At 39.9% G+C, this 20,865-nt stretch overlaps 1 protein-coding gene across 1 annotated transcript in view; it reads left to right on the top strand.

Annotated features, from left to right (window-relative positions):
- Positions 1–1,253: 1,253 nt before the first annotated feature.
- SDK1 (sidekick cell adhesion molecule 1) overlaps positions 1,254–20,865 on the top strand; it is a gene marked incomplete at its 5' end in the record, with an annotated part of 210,307 nt that continues 190,695 nt past the window's right edge. The window contains one exon of the mRNA XM_039381463.1: positions 1,254–1,387. Coding sequence (XP_039237397.1) covers positions 1,254–1,387 — 134 coding nt within the window. The remainder of the gene's footprint in view (positions 1,388–20,865) is intronic.

The following is a 20,865-nucleotide window of genomic DNA, read 5'->3' as shown; positions in this document are numbered from 1 at the left end:
CGTGGAGGTTTTGAGAGGATGAAAACCAGGGGTGTTTATTACTGACTGAGTAGTGTACCAATACTTTGATTTAGCACTGGCTCTTTTTGAGGCCTATTGATGTGTGAATTTGTTTCTTCCAGTATAATAATTTTATATGTTGTTTCAACCTCATGCTCAATGATATGAGCAGTGGCACAGCTGAACTCGCTGTGGCTTCTCATCAAGTATTATAGGTGAAGGTGGGAGTTCCTTCCTCCAAGTCTTGCACTCAGATTTCCAAGCTATGCCTGTCCCAGGCTGCAGTAATGTCACATCTTTGCTCCACAGGCTTTCCCTGGAACTTTACAGTTATCTTACCTGGGTTTTGAGCTTCCTGTGTCCTGCCCTGTCAAACCCTTTAAGTTTTATATGTTGTCTCTAGGTTAATCCTTTGTCTTTTATAGACAAAAAAAGAGCATCTAATACATGTGAAATACAGAGTAACGAGGTGGGTAATGCTGGCTATGAGGGAGTTTAGAGACATTTGCTATGTAGCAGCCCTAAGAATATACTTGGGTTATAAAATGACCTTTATTGACTCCCTCCGGCCCTCACCAGTTATCAACAGGGTTGTGCTTTCCTAACTGCTTTAGGCTGAATTAAAATTCCTCCCTCCCTCCCTGTCTACACACAGATCATCTCTGTTATAGCCATTAGGCTCTAACTCACCGATGTTCTTGTCTGTGATGTTGGGATAATTAGCGATGCCATAAATACTGAAAGTTTACTTCTGGAGGTTCTGCTGCCTTTGATTTTTACTTTCCTTTCTCAATGAACTGTGTGTTATTCCCTAAGTGTCACTCTTTAATACTCTGCCTTTCACTAGTTGAGAAGGTTTTCAATAAAACTGCCTTTGCAGCAGCTGATGCTGGCCAGGACTGTCATCAACCCACAGTGGGGCAGTTTGCAGGCTGTTGGTCTCTGGTGTCATTTGTTGTTTCTTGTGTAACTTCTTATTGCCTTTTAAACTGTCCTAGTTTCACGTGTTGTAGCTTTCTGCGTGTCACCATAAACATATTATGTGATCTAAACAGAGAAAAGGCCTAGAGGCATCTAAGATCTTTATTTCCTGTAAATGAGTTTGAAATCAGGCTTGTTTTGATTCCGCAGCATCTTTATTTAGGTGACCAGTGAATATCGTATCACTCTGTCAAGTCTGAAGTGTTGTATGGTTTTTGCCTGGTGGATAACATCCTTCTGGTATTAATGTGATCTTTCTCTGTCCTAAACAGAGCCATCACACTGGAGAATCAGCTGGTGATCCTTGGAACATCAGTGACCGACGCAGGAGGTTATTATGTCCAGGCAGTCAATGAAAAGAATGGGGAGAACAAGACAAGTCCCTTTATTCATCTCAACGTAGCAAGTGAGTATCCAAATTGTGGATAATATGCTCTCACACTGAGGCTGCAGACAGGATTCACAAAGGCTGCCCTAATAAAAAGGGCCTTGCTAACAAAGGACTGGACCTCTAAAGGAGGTCAGCTTGGTTTGGAGCACACTGAACTCCTTGTGTAGTAAGAGGGACCTAAGAGAGTGTATGCCCTCGACAAATCACCCTCAGAACCTTTTGTCTGGTGGTTTATTTTGTGCCAGGCAGGTACATGGTGATATTCCTCACTGTTTATTGTGAAGTTGTGATTATAATTTCTTTTTAATGCAGGGGTTTATAATGTGTTGTTTTCCATTGTGAGTAAGTAAACAAGTCACTCTTCTGAGTGCAAATTTATTTATGAATCTATTCCCAGTCTATGGCATTGTTTTTACCTGGAGTTATCACAGAGTCCCAGGGAACATGCATTTCATTGTTATTACTTATTATTTTACATTACACAAATTGTATTAACACCACCATTACAGAGGTATTTCAGGAGTGGCTTTTGCAGCAAAGTGGAGGGAAAAGCAGCAGAGCCCTGGGGTCAGAGAGATGACTGCACACTAAATATGCTGATGTGCACGTTCAGCAAAAGTGTACATGTGTAAACGACTGGAAAACATTTAGTAAACGTGTTTGTATGAAAAATTAATATTCTAAATGTGTAGAATGGTTTGACTCCTTTTCTGAGCCATTTGACAAAGGTATTTTTAATGTAGCAGGGAGATAGGGAGTGTGTTGTTCTGCTGTGGGGACAGGGAGGTTTGTAGTTCTGATTGTGGAGACAAGGAAGAGCTGATGGGGTACATTGTTGATGACAGTGGCAGCTTCACTGACAGGCTGCTCTTGTGGTTTGGGCTTTGAAAAGATGCAGGACTCAGCTCTAGATCACTTGGCATGATGAGATGCCAGACATGTCTTCATCTTGGGTACCATTAGATTTGGGAGAATCCCTGTTGGCTCACTTCCTTACAATAGCAAAACGTGGGAGTCTGGGTTTCTGGGCAGGAAATCTGGCAAATTGGTTTTGCAACTATGCTTATGTTTGTCAGAAGTTCATCTAAAACATTATGGTCCTGTGGAACATTTAATTTTTAAGAAAATGTGATTCTTCTGCTGAAATTCCTGATGGGATTTCAAGGAAAGCCATTCTTGCCCAGGCAGTGGAAGTGCTGGTTGTGGGACTGGGATAACTGGGGGCAGCAGCTGGATGGTTTGACAGGCAGGAATGACAAACCTTTGTTTTTCTCTTCTGGATAAGTATCTAAACTAAATTAACTGCTCAGGGGGTTTATGTATATCTTTCTGAAGTGGAAATAATATTCCAAATCCACTTGTGAATTCTGCCTGTACTGTGGCATGTAGATTGTAAACATTATTATTTCTGACAGTATGAAGAGGTTTGCTAACACTTTAGTAATTTCATTTTTAAAGCAAATTTGTATTGTTTGTATTATGTGACCAATAACATACTTCCCACTATAATTTCATATCTTAATTAATGCTAGAAATAGTCTGTGATCATGCATGCATAACAAGTGCTATGCAAAGCATAGTACAGGCATATGGGAAAGAAAACACTCCAAAATGCTTACAGCCTTGATACCATGAATGCAAAGTCTATCTGGAATATGGAAAATAGGAAGGATAAAATGGATAAAAGAAAAAGAAGGACGAGACAAGATGGAAAGCCAGAAATGGATTCGCTTTTAAAATTAATATCAACCAATGAGGTTTTTAAATTGACACCTTGATATCCAGGATTATTAACACTGTGTGTTGAAGGAAGGCATTGGCTATAAGGCATTAGAGTCTAAGGAAAATGAGATTAAACTGGTCAGTTTAAACTTTGACCTGGGGAAGAAACATGTGATCCATTACATGGAAGTGAATAAACCTTTTTGGTCCAGTAACAGAAAATAATCAGGCAAAAATATAGTCCTGAAGCAATATGCAGAGAATGGTTGCAAAAAAATGATATATTTTGGGAGACTAATAAAGAATTCAGGCAAGAAGTTGGAAACAGATTGTTAAAGGTACATCCAGGTGAGGAAGATACCACGTTGAATTGCACTGTCTGCATCTTATTGGATGTTAGGAGGGATGACACTTGTAATTTTCCATTAGGACATGTATAAAATTTAAAACCAGTTTAACCAAAACGAAATGAACCACAAGTGAAGTGGAATATCCAATCTCTGTGCGAGTAGATTATATATTAATTATTGAGTTCAACCTTGCTCCATGACTCAGCTGCACATTTCCACTGTTATTGAGGGCAGGAGGAAAAAACCTCCGGATAATTCCCAGGGCAGTCATTCACTGAGAGCAGCGTTAGATATGCAGAGCTCGTTATTCCTTGAAGGAGACTGGTGTCAGATTTGCTCCAGCTTGGAAGAAAAGCACATTTGCAGAATCATTCTACCAGCTGAGAAAGCTGTAAGCTGTCCTGTTCTGCTACAAAATACAAGACTGACAGCAGGAGAAAGGTCTGGCTCTGAGCTAAGCAGGAGAGGAGTTACAGGGCCTCATTTTGCAGGTTAAAGTCAGTGTTGAATTGTGGCTGAAGGTAAATGGAGCTTGAGCAACATCTGGAAAATACACTGAACTATCCTTCAATTAATAACTGTTTTTGATACATGTGGAATATAAAGATTAGAGGGTGTTGAACATGTTTCAAAAACAATCTAAAAGCTCCAGTCACAATGAATTCTCTAGCAGGGCTCTGAGTATTAGTGGTAAAGACATTTTGTTTCATGTCAATCTAACCTGAGATTAACTCAGTTGGTTAGTGCTGATAACAAGGTTGTGGGTTTGATCCCTGTATGGGCCTTTTACTTAAGAGCTGGTGACTTGATGATCCTGGTGAGTCCCTTCCAACTCAGAGTATTCTGTGAAACTGAGAACTCAAAGTCCCAACACCATGAAGTCTTACACCCACCCATCGCCCGTGATTACAAACTTAACCCTGGAAAGCTGGGAAACAGCTTCCAAAGACAGCCTTCAGGTGCTTTTGCTGTGCTTGGGTTTGCTTTCTCTCTATGTTCTGAGGTTGTTCAGACATGGAAAATGAAGGCAACAGAGTGCCTGGGTGCAGTGAAAAGGATCAGCTCTTTGGGCCACGTTGGTGTCTTCAGCGTCGCTGTGACGGTTCAGTCCGTGCGCACCCTCAGTGCAAAGGCACTGAAGATTTATTAGCCTGTAGAGATGGTCACTCTGGGAGAAGATGCAAATGCTGAGCAGTATTTTTCCTTAACAGCCAAGTCCCCAGCTTGGTTAAACACCAGTGTTCTGCATGCCTGCCCTGAAACCATGTGTCTTAATTTGAAAGTCTGGGTCACAGTGCGAGGTCCATCCAACTGCGCTTGAAAAGCACGGTTGTTTCTTTCCAGTGGACATGTCTCCAGTGATTTCAAGAGGACTAAATCATCTTTGAGGTGACAGACTTTGGTGAGATAAAAATTATGTCCAACAGGCAGCATATCAGGAATAACATCACATCAGAAATTAGAGATGTCATAAATTAGTCCTAAATTTAAAATGTCTTAAAATGAGTTGAACTGTATACTACTCTAATGAAAATCTTGCCTAACTTGATCAGAGTGGTGTGAGAATTCATCTCTCACTGGGCTGGTACAAGCCTTGGGATTACATATTTCAGTATTTACCAATTGTACTGGTAAATACAGTTTCAGTGTAATTTCAGTAACAGTTGGGAAATCCTAAATGTTTTTTTTCCTTTTTCCATTTATTGAACAATAGATTTGATGATGGTATCCTAAATGTATCCTTCAGTCTTTAGGCTTTTTTCTTTCATGTGCCTCTTCTCCCGCAGACAGACATAACACTGCAGCACAGATGGTCAGGTCTCTTCCCAAAGATTCTGGCTTGTCAGGGAGTAAGGTGACATTCTTTTGATCTTACCAGTGTTGGCAGGGCACCTGAAGATGGAAGTGTTAATTCAAGTAAGGCCATCATAAAACTCTTTATTTCCTTGAAGGCCATACTCAGTGTAGCAGATAATTTCTCTGAAACTCTGCACCAAAACTGTCGTGGTTGTAGTATGGATCCTAAAAACAAACAAACAAAACAACCCAACCAAACAAAAATCCTCAAAACCCCAAATCCTCCAAAAATAGTGATTAAAAAAAAAAAAAAAAGACCAACCAAAACTCCCCAGAAACACTCAAACAGAACAGAAAAGAATACTATACACGTTACTTTGCTGTAGGCCGCGCCGCTTTTACGTGAACGTTTCTTTGGGAAGAAAGGGGGAGCTACGAGCTCCTTAATGAAACCACAAGGATTTCTGGTGGAGAAGTCAAGAGTTTAAGTAGGTTTATTAGGAGGGGAAAATAATGAAAGATTCATAGGGAGCTTTTTATTACGGCGAGGAGCTGGCCGAGGTATTTACTGCGGTGAGCGCAATGCGTGTCCTTGTTCCTTTACGATGTGACACCACGGCCAGGCTCTGGTGCCACTTGAGGAGAAGTTTGCAAAGCCCTGCTGAGATGGTTCTATTATTAACATCAAAGCAACGCTGCCGCTGTGAGCGCCGCCGGCCCAGGCCTAGAAACTTTTAGCAGCCTGTGTGGCTACTTTTGAGGTATTCTATGAAAAATTGGAGCAAGTGTGCCTCAGTAAATGATTTAAATGGCAGGTTTGCAAAAGGTGGGTGTGTGTAAGCTGTTCTGACAGCTTAGATGCTCCTGCCTCAATTGGTTTTGTGGCGCTAATCGTCTGGAACTGCAATTCAGGGCCTTGCTCCTGGACCTTCTTGTTAAGCTGTGAAATATTGAGATGCATGTCGCCTCAATAGATTTATTAGTAAATTAGATAGTCTCCAGACCTGTTGGTAACACTGGGAGATACAGAGTGTTCTGCAGCCTGATGTCATTTTCTGATGCAGGCTTTGTGAAAACAGAAAACAAGATTGATGAAAATTTTAAAAACCTTGCCAGCCAGCATTTCTGAAGAGTCAAAGATAATAAAGCCAATTATCATTTAACGAAGATAAATTTTTCCCTTGGGCACTGGCAATGCTTTTAAAAAAAAAGTTAAAAAGAAAAAAATAAAAAAGTTGGGGACTAAAAATTAAACTCCTGGCTTGGTTGTATTGCAATTAATTTAAAGTATGAGGGTGTCATGTTGTTCTGCCCAACTTCCACTTGCAACCAGACGAATTTTATGTTGTTATGGCAGACATTGACATGAGGCTAAATAGACCCCATTTGTCTCTGGTTGGTGCCTATTTTGTTCTTCAATTTAATGCACCGAAGTATAAATTTTACAGACAGGAAAAGTCCCATTTCAGGCTTGCAGGGACTGAATTTGCCCCCAAGTTCTTCTTTGGTTTGTTTTCTGTTATGAAGAAATGTTCTCATGATTGCACAAGATTGTTTAGGTCACTTTTAGTGTCTGTAAGAATTAAGTATTCTTTATGTTGTTAGGAAAGAGGTGGGGGGAAAGTGTCGTGTTACCTGTCGGTGTATTTGGTAGGATGTTCCTCTTGACATCCTTCTGTCAGGTTTGGTAAGAAGATAAGTTTTCAGAAGATTCTGGGCAGACATTTTCCTCTCTGGAAGAGAGCATTTCACTAACATAATTCTTCATATTAACCGTCAGGGTTTGTTCAAGTCAGCAGATGTTGAGGATCCTTCATGGATACGTTTGAAGCATTCTGCTGCATGAATTTTTCATAGCTAGTTCCAGCTTTCAGGTGTAGGCAGGAAAAAGGAAAAAAGGAATGGGCTGGCACCCCCAGGGAACAGATATTTCCATTCTGACGTCAAATGCACACAAGCTCTATAGACTTGTCAAGCTGGTTTTAGTTCATGCCAACAGAATTTACTTCTCTCAGCCTCTCCAGGTCAATGCTGTTGAGGTGAAATTAGTGCTTCAGTGATGTTTTTTTTTTTTTTCTTTTTCCCTACTTTTTGGGGTTTTTTTACCTGATTGCCTGAGGTTGTGACCAAATACTGGGGAAGTCCAACATAGCACAACTCAGAGACTGATTTTAAGTCTCTCTTTGAAATGATCACATTTGTTTCCCATTTCCTCAAAGGTTTTGCTTTTCTCTTTGTCAGGCAGGATTTCCAGGAAGGATATCATAGTGTGGTTACATGAGTAAATGTGTGCCTTCTGCTTCGATTGACACTTAACATTCCTCTGTCATCCTGAATGTTAATTTGAAGGAGACTGTAGAAGTGCTTGGGGTTTAAAACTGAACCTTAAGGACACGTTCTGGGTAAATGCCATCTTTAATACCCTGGTAAAACAGTGTCTAAATGCTTCTTTAGTTGTAGCTCCAGTCTGCTCTAATTCTAAATGATGTACATTTTTAAATGGGGATCTTTTTTCTTATTATTTCAAGAGCAGAGTGCAACTTAACCATCCTTTTGAGATGGATGTATATATTTAAGTCAAATTCACTTTAGTAACAATAATAGCTATAAGAAAAAGGACTAAATTGAGTTACTGTTAAAGATTTGGATTTGATATATTGGAACAAATGTTAGTTTAAGCTTTATCCGGAGCTGGAAATTTCAGTGGAGGGTGATATTCTCTATGGTTTACTCTATTATCTACTGCAAAAGCAACACTGTACTGCAGTATAGACTGATTTTATATGCATTACAAAAAAATAACAGATGATGTTCAGGATTTATCAGCATTCTTAGACTCCAGATTCATTGTTGGGGTTTTTTTGAAGCATCAGCCAGATCTCTTCCATAATTCTCTACTTTTCTTCTCCTTAAAGGAAAACTTTCCTCACTTTTGACTGTAGTGACATAGAGGGAAATCTGTGGTTAAAATGATAGATTGCTAAACTGCAGGAATAATAAAGGTGAACCAAGAAACCTCTGTGGCAGCTCAGGCTTTTCTTTGGGTTTCCTCAGATATTCTATCAGTGCTTTTCCTGATAAATAGCAGAAATATTATTTGGTCTCTAATTTCCTCTTCCTCTGCACTATTTTTGATAATACTTATTGCCACACATGGTGCATCTGCTGCAGCCCCTGTCCCAGACAACCAGTGTCTCCTCTGCTGGTAGTCTTTGCAATGAAAAGATGTTAAAATGAACTGTCTGTAAGATTATTTCAGCCTTACTATTGAAGGGAACGTAGCCAAAATCAGCATAAAACATACTTAAATATCTGGCACTTAATTTTCATCATATTGCATCAACAAATGTAATGAAGCTTTAAATACATGGTTTATGGGAAGAATAGTTATTTCCTTTTCTCCCAAATGCAACAATACAACCCTGTTGTTATGGGGACTCCTCAGTGTCTGGTGAAGCTGTGGAACTGCACCCGAGTGGAGTGTCTGTTCCTTCAGCATATGCACATCCATTATGCATTTTGCTCTGAAAAAGTGGCAAAAGCTGAAGTTTCTATAATCAAACGTGTTATTTTAACATGGCTTCTTGTTCCACTTGTCTGTTCACAAGGTTTGGGGTTTTGTCTGTAAGATCTGGAATGCTCACACACACACACACACATGCTCCAAATCCCGGGTTGTCTCCTAAACCCGTTATTTATATCTGACACATGCAATTAATCTCTCCCTATCCCTAATCACTTTTGCTATTACATTCATCGCAGTGATTTGTATCCCATCTCTGTCACTGCTCTGTAATTGATATGTGGAGATAAGGGATTCTTAGAGGACACAAACAAGGAAAAGAGAAAATTGAATTTACCTCGCAATCATTTTATAAAATGTGACACACATCAATTATACATGCCAGCCAGGAAAATGCCATCTTGAACAAACTGAGATGATTTGTTGGAGGACCAGCATAAGAGAAATGCCAGAAAACTTCGCTGGACAGAAAAGTATTGCTTGTTCAACAGACAGACTTTTTCAATCTCACTGGTCCACCTACAATGTTTTTAAATAATACTGCAGAATTTACAAAGAAAGTGTAGTTTTTGATCAATATTTTTCTTCAGTCAATCTTGTACTAATACTCCAGGGTGGAATAAGATAAAAGGGAGCTGTTGGAATAAACATTGTTTTGATCAGACATAAAAAGATGGTGTTGGTTACTCAAGATTGAATCATCTTTCATGGGCAAAAATGGTAAAATGGATAGTGTAGTCCAATTCCAATTCAACCACATTCTACCATGAACATATTTCTATTTAGTTTCTCGTTTCCATTTCAGTGCAGTGAGAAGTGAATTTTCTCACTCTTGTGTAACTACTTTGTGCTCATGATTAGTTCTAATTGTTGGCATGAGAGAAGTGGTTCCTGTCCATACCTGTAAGTTGGAGTAGAACTGTGGGATCTTTGAAAAGCTTTTTAATATGTACTGATAATGTTACAAAAACTAGATTGAGTATGTAGGTGAATAATATGGTACCAGTAATAGGAATCATAAAACATAAAATTTAAGTCCAGTAATATTCAATGCTGGCATTTTCCAGGGGTTGTCAGTATGGCAGACTGTCTTTTCCCTAGAACTCTTAATTTCTTTATCATGTACACCCCAGATCCAATTGCACTTTCTAAACACTTCCAGAGCAGACAGAAGGGCAGTGATTTGTAGGCATTTGTAAAGGGATTCATGTTTTAGTTTATATAAGAATCATAATGCTGAAGCTTTAGGAGGAGCAGCTACTGGAGACTGGCTTATTAATTTACCCCTTTTGAACATGGTTTCTTATGAGTCCCCTTCTGCTGTGCCAAACTCCTGGAGTATTCCAAGTAGCTGACTTGAAGTATTTTGCTTTGTTTCCCATCTTTACACAGTGGGATGTCTTTAAAGTATAATTTTCACTTCTTTTAAGTTGCTAAACCCTTCTGAAGGTGCTTTTGACTAAAAACAGTAAGAATCTGTAACTTACTGAAGTGAACTTGAGCTTAAATATGCTATTTGAAGGGAAAAAACCCCACATTTAGAGAAAAACATGCCAGGAGTTGGATTTTGGTGATGCTTGTGAGTCCCTTCCAACTCAGGATATTCTGTGATTCAGTTGTACATGTGCTGGTCTGGAATTACATGAGTTGTCTTGACTGGTCTGTGAGCAAGAGGGTAAAAGGATACAAAGCACTTACTTAGGAGGATAATGAGGAGCATCTTATTTCTTATGAACTGGATAAATTTGCAGCATGTTGAGTGGGTTTTCTTTTTTTTTTTTTATTCATAGGAGAAGGACTCGCTTTTCAATTTAGAAAAGAAGTAATTTAGGAACTGTTTGATAGAATTCTTTAAACTGTCGTGTTAGGCAAGCCTGAAATGTCTTATAAACAACATAGATAAGGAATAATAAATATGGTCAAACCAGATGTTTAGTAGAATACGTTTTGCGCTTAGTTACTGCAAAAGCCTAAATATATCCTGAAGATTGTCTTAGACATGCTAAAGGTCTGCATGGCAGAGCTGCCCTCCCAGCATATTTACAAAAGCTCATTTTCATCTCAAGCTTTCACAAACATATGGTTGCTTCAGGGTTATCATTTTTAAAGCTCTTCATATAAAAGATGTTTTTAATTTCTTCTCAATATACATCATAAAACAGTAAAATTGAACAAGAATGGAAGCTCCTCGGATGTCTGTCTCATCCTTCTGCCAGATAAACGTGATTTGTCCAAGTAATTGTGGAAGTGCAGACAACAGCCTGTGTGTGGACAAAAATGGAGAAACAGTGATTACAACTGCAACCCGAGCACTGGAGAGTCAGGACAGGCAAGACTCAAGGTCACCTGTAGAGCTATAAATATTCTTCTTTTAGATTTGAGTAAGGACTTGCTATGAATTTTAAAATAATATAGAATAATTGGTTTTTCCTTCCCCGATTTGTAATAGGAAGAGAAGCTCAGAGCTGGCCATAACCCGGGTTGCCTCACCTGATGTGTGTAAGAGCTGCATCGATTTCCTGTCCCCGTGGCTGTGCCGTGGGAGCTGTAAATTGCCAATCCAGGATGTTCGTTATCCCTCGCTTTTGTACCGCTCGCTTTCACATATTGTACTTTGCAGCTGGGGAGTGGTGAGACATCAGAGTAATCCAAGGTCTGGTTGGGTTTTTTTTCCCCCCTACAGACTGTGCTGTAAGTTGATGGAAACACTGATTTCTTTTCACGTGCAGGCTATTGTCTACGCTTTTAAACCCTTTAAAAATAATCCATAGTCCAGAACTCTGCCTTTTTAGGATGGAAAATTCATTCTAGCTGTGGAATGTGGGAATGAACTTACAGCTCCTGTAATCTGGGAGAACATCATTGTTAAATAGTGTATCTTTAAAGGACTGTAAGCTTTCTGTGATAAAAATGGAGCACAGCAACCAGGAAAATGCACACAACGTCCTGGTCTCTAAGGCCTCATTTGTGCAAAATTGTTACTCAATTTTCTCCAGCTATATTTGCTGTTAAATATCTTTACAAGCTGAGGATAAGTAGCTTCTGCTGTTGTCTGTAGGAAAAAGTTCTGCAGTGGACATTGTGTTGGATAAAGAATGAAAGAGAGAAGTTGTGTCTGGTGGTTCTTTTTATTCTCCACTTGCTCCTTATGCACTAAGGAGGGATAAAAGGAGAAGTTTGCTGTTTCACTCCTTAGTAGCTGCATTTTGTTCTACTCATAAACCTGGCTTAGTAAGGACTTGATGGAGGCTTAAAAAGCCAGCAGTGTTGTACCTTCTGCAAATGCTGGGAAAGGAACTGCAAAGCCTGTGCTGCCTTCAGCTATCCTTGTGGATTTATCAGATATCTGTGAGTGATACTGTCAGAGCTATTAAAGAAAGTAATTGGTAGTGAGTGATTAAAATTGCAGATGGCCTTTTCAAGGTGATTATGAATATTAAATCAGGTCAGTAAAAGCGAGCTAAAAAGGCCCATGAAACCAAGAAGTGAATATGCTGAGGATAATAGTGTGAAAAGAGGATCTTGCAGATGTGCCAGGCTCATCCGATCCCCCCCAGCCCATCAATCAACCAACCAACCAAAAAGACCCCAAGAAGCAAGATAATTCAAGTGGGCCTATCGTATCAAAGGAGGTGGAATAAATATCTCCCTTTTTAGGCTGTAAATTCCTCTGCGCAGAGAACTTGGTGCATCTCACTCCTCTTTAATACAGAAGATTATCCCAGGTCCATCACTGTTGTCATTGAACAGTGACAGGTCTCCAAAGTCCCCTGTGCCAGGTGATGCTGAGTCATTAATAGTGATCTTTTCCTGTTCTTTTCCAATTGTAAGTGGTTATGACAAATGTTTCTTTCCACATCGCCCTGGAACAAGGCCAAGAAATGCTGTAAAGTGACTTAATTTCATTTGGTGATCTTTATCTCACAAAGCAAAGGTTACGTGGGAGGTTTGGGTTTTTTTTAGCTGAAAAATCTTAAGGTTTGTTTTGTTCCGTGATTTAAAATGGAAACTTCAGATGCAAGCAGTGATAAAAGTAGAGCAAACTGAAAAAAATGTCTTCTTTCCGAGCTCTGCTTACTTACATGTGTATTTTAATACAAATGCAGAGTGCTTTCACATATCTCTAAATAGCTTGTGAACTTGGAGCCTGAGGGTTTGTTTTGTTGTGCATGTTGTGATTATAGACTCATCACTTTTGGACCAATTTTGTGCTTTCAAATAGAATTGTGTATGGTTGCTTATACTCCAATGTATTATTATTGTATTGATCTCAAACATCATGCTGACCTATCTGATCTGCTCTTAACTGTAAAACACCATGGAATTTACTGGGAAGATTTATAGAAATGTGCTTTGCAAATATTGTTTCTTATCTTTGGTGCAACAGGAGTCATTTGTTTAATCGTTTGAGGAACTCTTTTGCCTTTAGACAATATTTCTGTTTACCTGGATTTTGTGGTCATTGTAATGTTAGTGGTTTTGTTGCTCATTGATTCTTCCTCTAAATTAATATTCTTTCACTTACAGTTATTCCCTTGGTGAATTTGATAGAGAATTCTGCTCGTTCCACTACCATAATACTTATTTCTAATAATTTTGGCTTAGGAACTGGTTTATGGCCTCCATGACAAAAATATCTGTACCATGCAAGTATTTTAAAAGCTTTTCTAAAAAATACTCAACTTATTGGTTCATTGCTAGTTGATGCAGCAGGTATGTTTTAAGGGAGAGGTGGTTTAACCAGATGCTTAACACTTTCCTTTAACTGTGGAAAGACAAGCAATGCAAATAGCCAGTACCCAAAAAGTTATGGGGAATTAAAAAAGAGGAGGATTTTTTTTTTCCCTAGTGAAAGAAGCAGTGCATTAGACTTAGACAGTATTATGTTTTTTCACCCTCAAGATGGCATTTAAATTTTACCTCTCCTCTAAATTTTAACTCTTCAAGAAGCGTCTTGCAAGAAATACAAATGCAGTCCATGGGTCAGGCTGCTTAATATTGAAAGCATCTTAGTAGAGTTTGGATTAACAGTTGCCATTAGTTTTTTTGGGAAGGATATCAGTCACTTTTTTTGTGTGATTGATACGGTGTGTTGTAACTTCGAGGGCCTGGGAGGCTTTTAAAAGCAACACTCTGGGCCATGTCATCAGCAAACACAAAGTCTTGCGTTGGAGGTGGTGAGGAGGGGAAGGCAGGGATTCCACTGGGGCTGACAGGTCTGGTGTGCTCACTGAAGAAGAGGGTCTCTTGCACCTCACAGGCTAATGGGGAGAATTATGGAATCTGGCAGATCTTTTTAGGACTTGCTAGTGACTGCTGAGTTCCTGCCTTGAGTATAATGCAGAATTCATTTTGAAAAAACAAGTCTGGGGTGGTTAAAGCATTTTTGTTGTAGCTCGTAATGGTGTTGCTGCAGTCAGCTGGGCTGCTCGGGGAGGGCTTTTCGATGATTTAAAGATGGAGAAGGCAGTGTCATTTTTAAAATTCACCGATAAATCTTTTTTTACAAGGCTGTTACAAATGTTTTCAAAGGGTGTTTGTAATGGAAGAAGTGACAGACCTCCAATTAGTGTGGCAGGATGAGACTCTGTAGCGTCTGTGAGAGGGATGAAATAACACTGTTTATGGCTAGCAGATGCAGGTAGATAGTGTTTTTCTTGGTTCATTCTTCCACTGCACATACAAGAGGAGGTGTTTTTAATTTTGTCAAAATATTTCTGAGTTGTGAAACTTAAAACTTACAAGTTACGAGTTTACTGTGAATAATGACCAAGCTGTTTTCCTGCAGCCTTTGAACGCACTGGCTCTTAAAGGCAACTTCCTCTCAGAACTATATTTTGCTACTTTTAAAGCAATAAAGCTATTTTCTGTGTGTTTAAAGTAGAGGCTTGTGAAGTCAGCTGACGAGACTTTATTACAATTTTTAAAAGACTGGGTTTTAATGAGTCAATTATATCATTTCAGGTTTGTGTGACTCAGGTACTTCATTTCAGTTTCACTTCACAATGTTACAAACAACCTTGATGACTTCTTGGTATCTTAATGTCATATTTACACAGCCTTCATGGCACAGCACACCAGTGGAATGGGAAGTACAAACCTCATTTGTGTGTTAATGCTGAAGATGAGACGTTTGTCATAAATCCTTATCCTTAACAGAGTGGTATCTTTGAAATATTCATCAGAAGTTATTACGATTTACTAAAGTAATATTTGTGGTGTAAAAGTTTGTCAGTTGTATCTTTTAGTAAGAATTTTCCAAAGTAAATTTAACCTTCATGCTGCAGCACAAGCTGTGGGATTTGTAGAAAGTTCTGTCAGCGAGTGCCAACAACAAACCCCCATCCTGTCTGTGCTGCTGACCCTTCTCAATCCACAAGAAATGGTCACTGGAAAAACACTGTCCTGTATCAAGTGCCTCTGCAGTTCAGCTCACTTTAGCATCCTATTATGTTTGTCTGACACAGCTATTACAAAACCAAGGAAGGGAACACAGTTATTACAGCCAGTGTGTGTGCTGTAAGGAACAGGATGCATTGTGAGACCTGTCAGCTCTTGAAATATGACACAACCGCCCCTTCTTCTTTTTTAAGGGTACAGTGGTGTGTTTTAAGTGGTCTCCATGTCCTTAACTGTAGTGGGCCTGTGGTTAGAATGAGGCAAAGGTGAGCTGAATTGAACAATCAATTCCGGATGAAGAGAGCCATCAAAATTGTCTGATGCTCACCGTGACCTCTGCAGATTCAGCACTGGGAAGGGAGGGGGCTGGTCTTTACAGCCTGAGTTGTTCCTTTTGATGAGCCCTTAAGAACAATCTGAGATATCTCTACTTTTCCTCCTTGATCACCAAGGGAACTTTAAAATCTGTGTTTCAGAAGGAAATCCTGGGTAGCAGTCTCTGGAAATGTGCAAAGCTCACCAGAACTGTGTGATAGGTAATATAAAATCTCAATGAGAAGTGTGGATCCTGATTGAGAGAAGGAATGCACTGAATCAGAAAATCAAAAAAAAATCTGGCTTGGAATGCATTGCTTCCATTGGGCTGTAGATCACAGTTTTATGAGCTTTGCAGAAGATGGGGACAATACTAACAGTTCTGTATTTTTCTTCCCCCCCCCCCCAAGAATGTATCATATGCAATCCATTCAAAAATTGCAAAGTAAGTTTAAGGAGGAATAAGAACCCTCTGTAAGTCACAGCAGGTTATATTGCAAGTAATTCTCATTTTGCCATTTTTCTCTGATTTTCTCAAACAGTGAATTTCGAAACAAAATAACCAAGTTGTTTATGCAGTTAAGGATTTATGGGAATGTGATTCTCATTCACAAGAGGAGGGAGTGTGTGCAAATTCCTTTTTTACAATATGCCACCATGATCCTGAAGTAATTCAGAGATTGATTTGTAAAACATTCTGAATCAATTAAGGCTTTAATCAGCAAGTAGCAAACTTCAGATGGCTCGTGGACTAATTTTACCATCTCCCATCAACACGAACCTAAGCTGGAAAAAGAAAACAATTAAGAGGATGTAATTATCTGTCCTGATTACTGAATTAGAAGAGTTTGTGTTTATTCCATCGCTATGCAAAAAGAGAAATCTGCTTTGAAAAACAGTTTGAGGCAGCTTCTAAATTGCCAGGGGGTTGCAGGGTGCAGTGTAGATGTCTGCTAGGCCAGTTTGGGAAGAGGTTTGTCATCCACAACTGTCAGACAAGTGCTATCTGTCAAGCTTTGGAGGCTGTTATCCAAAAGCTGTGTAGGGCTCCATGCAGGTTCTGGTACAGAGTCTTTTTCCTCCCTGTGCTTAAAGTTAGTTTGGATTTTTTCAGAGTCTCATCTACAGTCACTTGTCCAAGCATATCAGGTGGTTGTATCTAGTGGTCACAAAAAAAATCTTTCTAGAAGTCAGGAATTGATGTTTAAGTTCCCATTTGAAGACAAGCTTTGCAGAAGGCAGGGATGGAAGAGCATCCCTGAATGATCAAACTAATGGTCTCATTACACCCTGTGGTTGTGCCTTCCTGCTACCAAGTGGAGCTACTTTAAGTTATTGCTGTTTTGCTTGACATCAAATGAGAAGAGCCTGTAGAAATATAGCAAACTATTACATAATTCTTTCTCAAACCAGACTTTTAGATTTGGTGGGATTTTTATTTTCAGCTTAGCAGGGAGATAAATACAGATTTGTGGTAGACCTTTGCTTGCCCTTTATATCGTCCCAGATCTGATCAGAATCCACAAATTGCATAAAACCTCTCATAAACCCCCAGCTTACAACACTAGTGTAATTTCTCTTTGAATATTTAGCAGAATGTTAATCCTGACATATTTAGCTGCCACACTGAAGGATTGTTGCTACATTCTGTGCAAAGTTCTGAATAAATGTCCAGAACTCCAGTGAGTTGTAGGTCAATTACAGTAATTGGAGAGAAAAGTAAACAAGAAACCTTAGTAGTATCCAGCAGGAGCAATGCCTTTATTTTTTATTAATGAGCAGTAAACAAGCCTGTCATCAATCACTGACTTTGAAAAATGTACCATATAACTTGCTCCTATAAATGGTATCATTTCTGTGTAGTATATGTGTCTCTTGGTAGTACTGGGTTTATTAAATACTGTTGAACAGAATTTTCGGTTGAATAAGATTAAAACTGTCGTCTTAAAAATGAACTTTATTTAAGCAACAGGAGATAAAGCTGCTTCAGCACAGAATCACCTTCCACTAGACCAGGTTGCTCCAAGCCTTGTTCAACCTGGCCTTGAACACTTCCAGGGATGGGGCAGCCACAGCTTCTCTGGGCAACCTGTGCCAGGGCCTCCCCACCCTCACAGGGAAGGATTTCTTCCTAATATTTAGTTGTAAATTTACCCTCCATCAATTAAAGCCATTCCCCCTTGTCCTGTCACTCCACATCCCTGTCCCAAGTCCCTCTCCAGCTCTCTTAGAGCCCTTTTAGGCCCTGGAAGGGGCTCTCAGGTCTCCCTGGAGCCTTCTCTTCTCCACGTGAACCCCCCCAGCTCTCCCAGCCTGGCTCCAGAGCAGAGGGGCTCCAGCCCTCGGAGCATCTCCATGGCTTCCTCTGGAATTGCTCCAGCAGCTCCATGTCCTTCTTGTGTTGGGGGCCTCAGAGCTGGACACAGCACTGCAGGTGGGGTCTCACCAGAGCAGAGGGGGAGAATCCCCTCCCTCATCCTCTTGCCCACACTGCCAGGGGTGCAGCCCAGGTTAAAATCTCTCAACTGTGAGTGCCCATTGCTGGGTTATGTTAAGCTTCATCCACATTTGCTTTACTGAAGGCTGATTTTATAATGTTGGTGATATTGAAATAATGGTTTAGTATACTTTGAAACTTAAGTTATGTTGTTGTGAAATAAACTGAAAGTACAGTCACTGTGCACATAAAAATGACATCCTAGCTATCGGAACACACTTATAAAGGCCCAACCAGTCTCTCCTTTACACAGTAGCACATAAATTAGAGTTTAATAGTATTGTAATTTATGCAGATTTAAAAAATACACTTGACTTTCAGAGCCATAAAATGGGTTAGAGCATTATCATAAATGTAATTGTTACTGGTGTTGTCTAACGGCGTTTCATTTTTAAATTAAGAAAATCCATAATGATGGGTATGTTTGAGGGAAATAGATGATGAACACTGAGGCCCCTTGGTGTTAATCCTCTCTTCATTCAGTGCTGTGCACTACCTGGGGTTGATGGGTTGTGTTGCTCCTGGGAGGGACCTTCATGAACACCACCTTCCTCTTCAGAGACGAGAGATAACTGTTATTTACATTATTTGTCTTTGTTACCTAGTCTGGAATGAGACCATTTTTGCAAGGAAAAGTCTTTGTGGACATTCAGGCTGCCCAAGCCAGCCCTGTGAAGGGCAGGAAAGGGGGAAGATGACTGACTTTCTGAAGAGTGTGATATTCTGAAGAGTCAGATATTTCTGCAGGTTGGAGAAACAACAACTTGCTCTCCTCTTGCCACTTAAGCTCACGGAGTGTGGCAGGACAGATAATCATCAGTGCTGGGTTTCCTTGCACAGCTTTGTGAAATCTAACAGAGCACTTGTTTAAAACTGGGAATTTGTAACATTTGTGGAATGCTGCATAGGGTACTGAAAAAGCCTTGGAGGAGTCTCTAGGCTGACATAAACACATCCACAAAGAAGACTCCTGTGATTAGGAGACTGGAGAGAACAATACATCAGAGAATGAATGTACAAAATAGTTTAAATTAGATTATTTTAAACTCATCTGAGGCTTTAAGTGCTCCTGACAAGTTGTGTGTCCACTTTCTCTGCACCCTGAGGTCTAACTGGGCAGAGATTTCTTGCTGTATTTGAAGGACTGAGCGAGTCCCAGAGTGTATCCCAGTTTGGCATCCCCAGTACAGATGGGCTTTGTTCTCAGACCACTTGAGCAGCCTTGGTGTTGCCATGAGTTTGTCAACAGCATTGGGAACAATTATGAAGGTACTGTGGATTTGTCATGAGAAGAGAGTCAGGGGTGCTGTGGTTGTAGTAACATCCTTATTGTGGTGTCATTCAAAATCCCTGTTAGGTGTTGCACCATCTGGATAAATGTGTTGCAGTGGAATTGTTCTGTGAGGAAAGGGAGTTCATGTTATTCTAGCAGTCTTCCACACAAGGAATACAGGGACTGAGGAATCTCATTTTTAAAAAATCAGTTTCTCCAGGGATGTGTCCGTTGTGTGTTTCTTTAGGTTGTTGACCTGGAACTCTTGCTGATCACAACTGTTTTGAAAACATTCTAGAAATTCCTCTTCAAACTCTCATTTCTCATAGGATTCTGAAATGATTATTGGAAAGGATCTAGTTGAGCAGGTTGGTGGTGTTTCACACCAACTAAAGTGTGGAAGGAGAAGGCATTTGCATGAGATCAAGACATGTCTGGAGCACACAGTTCAAGGAAGAGGGTGAATTGCAATAAGCAGTGAACTGGTGGGAGGTAGAGTCTCCTGCCAGAGCCAGCTTCCTCTCTGTGCTGATGGACAGGCAGCATTTTGGACAAAGGTCATCTGAAGAGATGAAAGTTTCTTAGAGAAACAGGCTTAGAAAGGCCACTTTTCTAATGACTTGGGGAAAAGGACAGTCTGCAGTCAGTTTGCTCCTCTAAGGGCAAATAAATGGTAAATCTGATTTGCTCTGGAGACAATGAGCAGATTATTGAGAAGGGGCACTATATGCAGAGCTACTACCTCACCTGGTGAAATCCTATCAGCAGGAAAGGTTTTTGCTTACCAGGGCTGTCACAAGGTTTCTTTATTTACCAGCTGGGTCATGATATATGTTAACAGGCATCTTACCTACAGGAAATCCAGATGGTCTCTCTTCTCTTTCCTTTCTTCTCCTACTAGATGGAAAAGGTCATAAGAAAAGCAGCAACGGGAATTCTTGCTGCCAGCACAAGATGCTCTTGACTATGCCTGCATCAGTCCCACAGACTTTAATTTCCTTTACACTGAACTAAGGTTAGACTCACTTAAAGGTCATTCTCTGTGCAATAGGGTTTGTTCTGCCGTTTGTTTTATTTATTGAAAACAGCCTCTTTCCCGAGAACAAGGTTGTTTTCCTTGCTATTGCCTCCCCTCTTCTTAAGTTGCTTTTGAAAGGTGTTTCATTACTTGCTAAGCTCTAAAGTGATTTTTCTGATGGTGATAATATCAACTTGCAAAACCTTTGAGCTGGGGGTGTTTTTATCTTAGAACTGCAGTAGTGCTTGCTGCATGAAGAGATGGTGACATTTGGAAGTGACCCTGTCTTTATTAACTCAAGTTTTGAGAGAACCCTGAAATTATCCTGTTATCTTTGTCAGTTCCCCCGGATTCTGGAGATAAACTGGAGACCAGTGCTCTCATTGTACACCTTTCTTTGTAAAGTAAAATATTTTCTTTACTCAGCTAATAATTTAGAGTCAAAAAGTAATTTTTAAATCTTCCAGTTGGTTCAGGTTTTTGACTTCAGAAGTATATGGGTGAAGAGCTCTAATCTAAAATGAGCCAGAGGTTCTTGCCTCAAAACTGTGACATGTTATTTCACAGGAAAATAGATGTTGCTAAAATGCTGTCTCCTC

The sequence above is a fragment of the Pipra filicauda genome, unplaced genomic scaffold (assembly GCF_003945595.2).
Source record: "Pipra filicauda isolate LSUMZ 115617 unplaced genomic scaffold, ASM394559v2 scaffold226_size1812527_pilon, whole genome shotgun sequence".
Classification (NCBI taxonomy): domain Eukaryota; kingdom Metazoa; phylum Chordata; class Aves; order Passeriformes; family Pipridae; genus Pipra; species Pipra filicauda.
This window is presented reverse-complemented; position numbering and strand designations above follow the sequence as displayed.